This window comes from Triplophysa rosa, linkage group LG15, assembly GCF_024868665.1.
Source record: "Triplophysa rosa linkage group LG15, Trosa_1v2, whole genome shotgun sequence".
NCBI lineage: Eukaryota > Metazoa > Chordata > Actinopteri > Cypriniformes > Nemacheilidae > Triplophysa > Triplophysa rosa.
This window is the reverse complement of record NC_079904.1, coordinates 13476432-13485056: the sequence shown is the minus strand read 5'-3', so window position 1 is coordinate 13485056 and position 8625 is coordinate 13476432. Positions and strand designations below refer to the sequence as shown.

Below are 8625 nucleotides of genomic sequence, written 5' to 3'. Positions count from 1 at the left end.
CCTTTACTTCTTTTTTTCCCGTTTCCAATGGTTCAATATTTACTTTGTTTGCGAGTAAACGTGATTAAAGCAATAGAACATATTATGTACTCTTACCACAGTCCCTGAATTCTGATATATGGTGTTTGTTTGATCTGTAATGCCTCTTTTCAGCCAGAGAAACGACCAAATGAATGTTTAAACTTTTGATCTATATTAAACATCCACATTTAAACAAGGGCTTTTAAAATATTTATATAAAACAAAGCAAACACATAGTTGAACACAAATCATGAGCCACATGAGTTACTTTTTCAAAGTTTGGTTTCACTACAACTTCCGGATGAATATCGTCATAATATGCCCGTTTAGCGTTTTTACCGTATGTGGAAAGTGTGCGCTGACATCACATGACGATTTGTGTGCATCAATTAATCTTACGCACTGGAGACTCGTGCATGGTGACGTACTTTACGAAGTGCGTGTGTGACTGCGAGAGTTTAAATTCTTGCTTTAAGGCTAACCGACTGAGAACCACAGGAAAGAAACGCAAACGCGATTTACCATGAGCAGCAGCCAATGTGAAAGCGGATCATCTCACAACACGAGCGGCAGCCCGAGAGATCAGCACCACAGCGCAATGAGTCCGGTACACAGCTCCAGTCTGATGCTCGCACTTCTCTTCATCTCTTTAATACCAGTCACCAGTAGTAAGTAAACAAACATCTGGTTTTTATCACTTTTTGTCTGTTTTATCATCTCAGAACAACTTTGCTGAAGTCTCTCAAATTTTTACTCAGAGAAACTTTAATCTAATCTCACCATTTTAAATAATGTCTGCCTTCTAAACAACATAGTTTGTTGAATAGTAGTCTATTCTGTTTTTTTATGAATAAGTAATTATGTAAAGCATTATATCCTAATACAAAAATAAAACAGTACCTGTGTAATGGCAACATTGTCAAGGGTCAAAACATTACATTCAAAAGATTCTCAATATCACAGTTTCAGTAAAAGACAATCAAATATTAATTGTATATATTTTGTAAAAGTTTGATAAATTATGGAATCCAAATTTGTTAGACAACTTAAAGCTTTGTTTTGTGTGAATGCGTCTACATTAATTGGTTTTAAGTCATTTTAAAATGATGTATTAAATAACATAAGATGCACTAACAAAAGACATAAAATGGTTTAACACGTTATTAAAGCTGAGAAACAAAATGTGTTACAAAATGTAGGCTAACATCCTCATTTCCAATATGATACAGAAATATTTCAGCACATTTTCGATGATTTTGTGACCCTTTGTTGCCGGTTCAGCATTTGCCTTGTCATTCAATTGGCTGTTTACTCATACAAAGGCTAAGTTTATCTGTCTATGGTTTCAACATATGCTGCATTAATGTGTAGTGTACAAAATAGGCTTGTGATCTCATTCACATAATGCTTAAAACCAATTTTGGGCTAATGCAGGAATGCGTCACTGTGATGCATTAACCCAAAGTGTATGAACGATAGTGAGATTTGTTAAAATTGGTCTTGCTTCGATTCTGGCGCATGCTCTCATTGTCATATAAACCCTTAATACAAATAAAAACAGAGCAAGTCAAAATCTTTTGGAAGTATGTAAGAGTGACAGAAAAAGCTGTCAAACCCTTATATTGAAACCAATGACCAAGAAATGCCTCCTGTGTTGCTGTGAGATTGTATTGTGTGAGGTTTTGAAAAAGATTCAACAATACTTTCCAAAATGTCAGAATGATTTGGGGAATGATTCTTATTGTTCCAGAAAAAATAAAATGACAACTTGATTATCTGCAAAATAGCAATAAAGTTTTTTTTTCAATACCCATTACTTGTCACAAGAAAAATGAGTTAAAGTGTTGCAGATTTTGATAGCACATTAATAATGAATTCTGATTCACTAAGGTGTTGAAAACTTTAATTGCTGTTTAAGAGTATCAAAAATGTCAAGAGAGATTTGTCAAATTAGCAGCCGTGACAACTGTGACTCATTTGCTGATAAAGAAATAGAATTATATTTTCACAACTGGTTTTTAAATGTCATAAGAGACCCAGAGGGCGAACCAGCTGATAAACGCAGCTCTGCAATAACATGAACATTTTAAATAATAAATATGTTTTCCTGGTTCTGTTTTTAGTGTTGGTTTATAACCTAATACACTCTTTTCCACTAAATTTGTGACTAGTTGTATTTATTTGGTGAAGTAATGGAAGGTCTAATGATGGTGGTCCATAATTTAAACACAGAAATCAATTATGGAACCTCCTTTTGGGAATACTGCTTTAAAAAGGTGGTTTGGTCAGGGCATCTACTCAATAAATCAGTAAATGAACTTTAATGATAAATTACAACTTGTTCCATTGAGAAAAGCGGCTGAATGCCAAAACAAGAAGTCTGACAAACAGGAGTAATGAATTTCAGAGCTGTAGAGCCAAACCTCAGCAGAATTACAGATTCAAGCCTCCCAGAATGATTTCCCTGCTAAGTCACCTATGACAATGAAATATATTTTGTCAATTGCATTTAAACCGAGAACTTTGAATCATTGGTAAACGTTTGATTTAATGGAATGTTACTATTACACTCTAAAAATATACAGACAAAACCTTTGGGTTACACTAACTCAGGGAATGGTGTATATTTGACCCCAACAATGGACTGAAACAACCCAGCAAGGTTAATTGACAGCCCATCGGTTGGGTTTGTCCATTTTTCAGCAAACGCTGGGTTGAAATAACCCAACATTTTAAAACTGAAAAATATACTGTATAGAATACAATGTCTCTAAATGACATGGTTGTTTTATTTGTGTAATATATGACTCCAGTATCATTTTGTTTGTAGATATTTTATTATGCTTTTATTATTGCTGATATACATATAGTATTGACTTTTCCAAACGAATTCCAGGTGCTCCAGTACTCTTGAATCCATCTTCAATAGAGGAAGACCAGTTACTTACCCAGGTGTGCATAATTCACTCACATGATTCCAAATAGGCCAGGTATCGAGCTTTTCTCAACAGTTAACCCTTTGAACAGTTAACCCTTAGAGATCATAAATTATGTCTTTTCATTTAGATAACAACCCTCTGCTCATTCTACCTCTCTGCAGACCCGTCCTTTAGAGTGAGTAAGAGTATTGAAGTGTTGTTGCCATTTGTGTAAGAGCCACTTAACTATGTGCATGGCTTTGAGAAGGCAAAAGCATTTATTTGCTTAACTCATTTGGCCGAGTCTCAGACTTTTAAACTGTCTATTATCCATTTGCCTTTCTCTTAACCTCTGCCAGACATCTGATGTCCTGGAGGACCTGTGTTTCCTAATGCTGGGATCACTGCAGAAATCTAAAGTGAGTTTCATTTGTATTGGCATTAAATATGCCAATATATTTCTTTTAAGGCATTAAAGTATTATTCTGTGTTATTTGTAAAACATTACAAATTAACATGATAAGATATTTCCATGTTTTTTATGTTTTACTCTTTGTATCTGCAGGAGATCACAGCTCGAGAGACCAGCAAAAGGGTGAGTATTCGACATCTGCAGTCAAATGTGACGTCGCCACAAAAACACATTCCTTGTAATGACAATTTGATGGCATCATAACATCAACATCCTTTATCTTTTTATCTGTCTATTCATGTATGTTTCATTGTAATTGTTTCATTGTATTGTACTGTATGTATGATGAATCTGCTCTTTCTCACTGTGTGAATGTTGATGTATTTGTCTGTTGCGCTGTTTTGATTTTTTGTTTCTATATGTGTGTCTCTTTGTATCTGTTCGTGTAACTTTTTCTGTGTTTCTGCATCTGGTTTTATGTGTGTGTGTGTGTGTGTGTGTGTGTGTGTGTGTGTGTGTGTGTGTGTGTGTGTGTGTGTGTGTGTGTGCGTCTGTCCATGTGCGTGTAGTTTTTATTTCATTACACTAAACCGAATGGTGCTGGATTGTCACATGGGACGGTAGGTTTGCTTTAGAGTTCATGTAGTAATGTCTGTTGCTTTGGACACACAACCACTCTTGCTGCGCCACACCATCCTCAATTATACGTTCTTATTTCAGACTGAATACTGTAAAATGTAATTTTGTAATTTTGTTTAGTTTCAAACTGAAGTTTAAGACGTGTACTTAGACTAATACAAACTAGATATAAATATTTACAAACACACACACATTTAGTTCCCATTCTATGCATGCTGACCTCTGACATCCTTTAATTCCTTATTATTGACGGCATCCACACTGGGAAAATGAAGAGAACCAGATAAAAAGGTGCAGTAATGATTGTGTTTAGAGCAGTTTCATGTGGCTAATAACATGTCTTCCTAAATTATTCATTACAAAATTTCCCTTTTAAATACAATAATTTGCACTTGTTTTACCCCAGACACTTCCTCAGTCTCCATCTTCTCTTAATTAGAATTTCAGATATTTGGCACCAGCACAAATGAGAAGAGATCCTGACTTAAATAAACCTTCCGTGTTGATGCTGTCAAAGGAATTGAACTATTGATTGTCTTTGCTTCATGTGAAGGTCCTACTGTTCATTTCTTGCATGTTCACCACATAAAAAACACCACTGCTTCAAACATGGAACACAATCAACTTATTGCTTGCTGTTTAATCCTAAACTGACTTGCAATATTAAAATCCTCCATTTTTACAATTGATTGCTACGCTCCAAAACTAAACAAAACAATTATTCCAGCACAATATCATAACTTAGCATTCCCTCTCATATGTTGTCATGTGCTCTGGCATGGTCAGCATGTGATTGCAATTTTTTTTAACATTAGCGCACCTCGTGTGCAAAATGAACACTAAGTCACACTGAGGACAGACAAGTGTGTGGTCCTCTCTGCGACTGTGGTGTTCATGGTTTTCATATCTCTCCATGTCTGTCTTCATGATTTCTCTTTATATATATGTATGTGTCAGTCCTCTGTGTTGCACCCTCTTCTGGAACTCATACCCCAGCTTAACAGAAGAAGAAGCAGGAGAATGAAATTAAATGTATGTATCCTGCATGCTTACAACATTCATTCATACTTCAGTAGTGCTGTGAGTATGACAACTGAGAAACAAGTGTATACACATGCAAGACATTTTGCACCAGTGTGTCACTTGAACAACATTTAGTAACACAAAACAATGCATTCAAAAGTCTGTTTTACTAAAACTCTACTACAATATAAATATGTGTTATTCAATTCTATCAATTCTGAATAGGTGCCATTATAACATGTAAATTGCAAAGCGGCTACATCACAACGTTAAGAATTCCAGTTCTCAGTTGGAATGATGATGTGACAAACTTTGACATTGTTATTTTATTTTTACAAAGAGGTAAAACTGTATAGTCTGTCCTGCAGACTTGCAGATAAAGAATGAATGTTATTCACTTACTAGACAGTAACCATATTAGCGTGCATGGAGACATTGTTCTCCACTCTGTTATCATGTGCCTGCTTCATGAAATGCCATATGCTGTTTGATAACGTCCCATCATGACTTTGCTCTGGGGGGCTTCTCTTCTGACCATCAGTAATTGTTAATTTAATTAAGTGTTAAGTGTTACTTATTGAAGTGATTAGTGTTAATTAATATTAAAAAAGACAGTGTGAGTATTTGTGTTTGCACACATACCACACACACACATATGAATATACAATAAATACATTAGGGTTGTCACGATATCAGATTTTCACTACACGAAAGAATATAACACAATATCTATTGCAGTTTTTAAAACTAAATGATGGTATCAGTCAAATTCATCTTTAATTTTTTTACTTTTGCGCTTTCTCTTTATACATTTTTGGCAGTGAATCGCAGTGTATGGAGGCAGAATGAGAGAATTTATAACCATTGTGACTCCTAAGACAAAACTTTAAACGAGCAAGAGTTATTTACGATATTACAATATATGTAGACTTATAGATCAATAACACAATATCATTCATACATTTTTATATCGCGGTTATTGACAATACAGGTATGTTATGAAGCATAGAGCTACATATGCTTTTTTGACAATTACAGATTCAAGAAGATAATCTGATTATTTTTATGTGAGAAGAATAGTGTTCATCCTTCCATTTTTTAAAGCAACTGCATGGGCTGATGCCTTTCCCAACATCATGGGCCACAGTCAGGGTACACCCTGAAAAGATGGCCAGTCCAGCGCATTGGCACTATACATTGTGTTTAAAAACATTAATGTTTGCACATGGAAAATATGTGCATGTGTTTGAAAAGAGTTTGAGTGCATCTAATCCCATGTACACAATGTGAAATGGTTCAGCCTTAGTTTCATTAACTGCTCTTGTCCATTTGAGAGGTAATTGGATGCTAAAAATGTCATCGTGCTATAAGAGTTAAACACACAACAGAACCACAGTAAATGATGGTTACATCATCCTGTCACAGGAAATGGACTTGATGTGGACTAGATAAAGCTTTTTAAACCGTCACAACATAAAAGCCTTCATAAAACCTGCTATGGTGAACAGAATATCTAGTGTGGGTCCATGAGTTAGAAAATGTTCTGTAGATCGCATTTAGTAGGAGTTTTGGTTTGTATTGTGTTGTAGAAATCTATAACAATGATTTTTTTTCATGCACAGGAGGACCTTCAAGAACAAGGGCGGATCCAGAGCAGAGGGTACTTCCTTTATCGGGTATATTATATATGGCTATTGTTTAACACATGCAAGGAAAGTCAATTACACACTTCCCATTACATTTCCAAGAATAGAATGTATTGTGTACACAGTGACGAAAATGGTTGGACAACACATGCTACAGTAATGTTTATTTATTGAATATGAGATGTTACAGTATTTCCTGTGGGTTTTTCATCAGGGTATTTCAGCTTCCATGCTATGTTTAAACATATATCCTTACGTAACCTCAGATGTTCAAATTTCCTGTTTTTCAGGAAATGGAAAAACACTGTGTGATTAAATACTGTATTGTCTAAATTGACAAGCACTTTTTAATACATTTTATTGGTTAGATATTTGCAAAACCCATGCAGTGAGAAACAAAAAGGGTGACTAATAATAATGATTTATGGCAAATAATCAAAATCATGAAATATGGAGATACAAGGTTGAATCCATATGCTTTAGAAGTATTTCTTTGTGGTAAAACACTATTTATATTGCAGCCACGAAATGGAAGAAGATCTGCTGAGTATGTGTAAAACAATAAAGAATTCAGGTATATCAGTTTTTGATCTCATTTCCCATTTTGTATTCTACAAATGCACTGGATCTGCATTTACATTCATTTATTTTTGTAGTTTGTAAACTAAAGGAATTTGTATTTAAACAACATTGTTTACATAAACCTGCAAAAACATTTATTTAATACATTGTGATGTCTAGAAAAATGTGTTTTTCCAAAGTTTTTTCTTCCTTAATACTTTTAGTGCCAACAGACCCCGTCCTACAGATGTGTGATCCAGAGCAAGAAAACCTGAAACGTCACGTCATGCACATTCCTGCGACCTCCTTCTGTTCGAATCGTGATGTTGAATGTACAGACTAAATCCAAATAATGTCTTTTATTGGTCAAAACGTGCTGTTTGTGTAACCGTGCTGTGTCTTTTGAATTAAAAGCATTATAAAATGTTACCTCATTGTGGCATTGTGATTTTACTGTATATATTTCGCATTATTGAAGTACTACCAAAGAACAAAGAAATAAAAGGTTTTGTGCAGTTTTTTTTTAAAAACATTGGGACTGTGGTTGTTCGCTTGTTTCTGCATGAATTTGTGTGTTTGTGTTATCGTTGCATCTATGTTCAGTCCAATAGTATTAATTAGCCTTCACTTCCGATTACACCCGTTTTAATTTGATTGGTGTGTATAAATGACCCCATGTTTTGGTAACCACATCCTTTTCGATAAGCATCTTTTTTAGGGTTATGGTTATTAGTTTAGTATAATGTTGCAAATGGTCTGTTGTTCTCATAAATACGCATGTTTTCATTGAGCTGTAGTCATTCTATTGATATGAATTGGGGCCTGTGAGAACTTCATTAAGTGGGTTAGTCACTGATTCATCACAGCATTTCCGTTAAGAACTCGTGAAACTTGTGACACGTGAAGCATGGGTAGGCAGACACACCTGGAGGGAATAACTCAAAACACATTAGTCCTGTAGTGGGTGTGTGTAAAAGGGGGCTGGGTGTGAAAAAAGGCAGCTTCGGGGTTGTGAAAAGATGTCGAACACAATCAATCCAACATTATGAGAAAAGTTACAGAGTGGAAACCTAATACTCTGTCAAAGAGTATGTATAGCTTGTTAATGCTAGATTGTATCATAAAACAACAGTTACATGGTTAAATGGATGGTTAAAATTAAAAGGAACAGCTGTGACAAGGGAACTGTGCAGTTACTGAGATCCTAGCCCTGTAACAGTAGGTCTATTTTGTGGCCTTGAGACATTTTATATACGTAGACACTTAATTAGTTTACTAGTGGAGTATGCTTTAAAAGGCTAAATTAAGAGCTTAATTCATTATTTACTAATATAACTTATTATTGAGACTAATATTCTGCTGTCAGTATAACACACAATACACAGAGGAGCTCAAAAGTTTGATT

At 34.9% G+C, this 8625-nt stretch overlaps 1 protein-coding gene across 3 annotated transcripts; it reads left to right on the top strand.

Moving 5' to 3' along the window:
• Positions 1-526: 526 nt before the first annotated feature.
• On the top strand, positions 527-7708 carry nmu (neuromedin U). 3 transcript variants are annotated; one of them, XM_057353316.1, is made up of 10 exons: positions 527-689; positions 2918-2973; positions 3088-3135; positions 3299-3358; positions 3505-3534; positions 3921-3971; positions 4948-5022; positions 6636-6689; positions 7181-7233; positions 7445-7708. In XM_057353316.1, the coding sequence occupies exons 1-9, from the start codon at positions 545-547 to the stop codon at positions 7214-7216; spliced, it is 555 nt and encodes a 184-aa protein (XP_057209299.1). In that variant the 5' UTR covers positions 527-544; the 3' UTR covers positions 7217-7233; positions 7445-7708. The 3 variants fall into 3 exon arrangements, with proteins under 3 accessions (XP_057209299.1, XP_057209300.1, XP_057209301.1); XM_057353317.1 differs by lacking the exon at positions 3921-3971; XM_057353318.1 differs by lacking the exon at positions 4948-5022.
• The last annotated feature ends 917 nt before the right edge of the window (positions 7709-8625 follow it).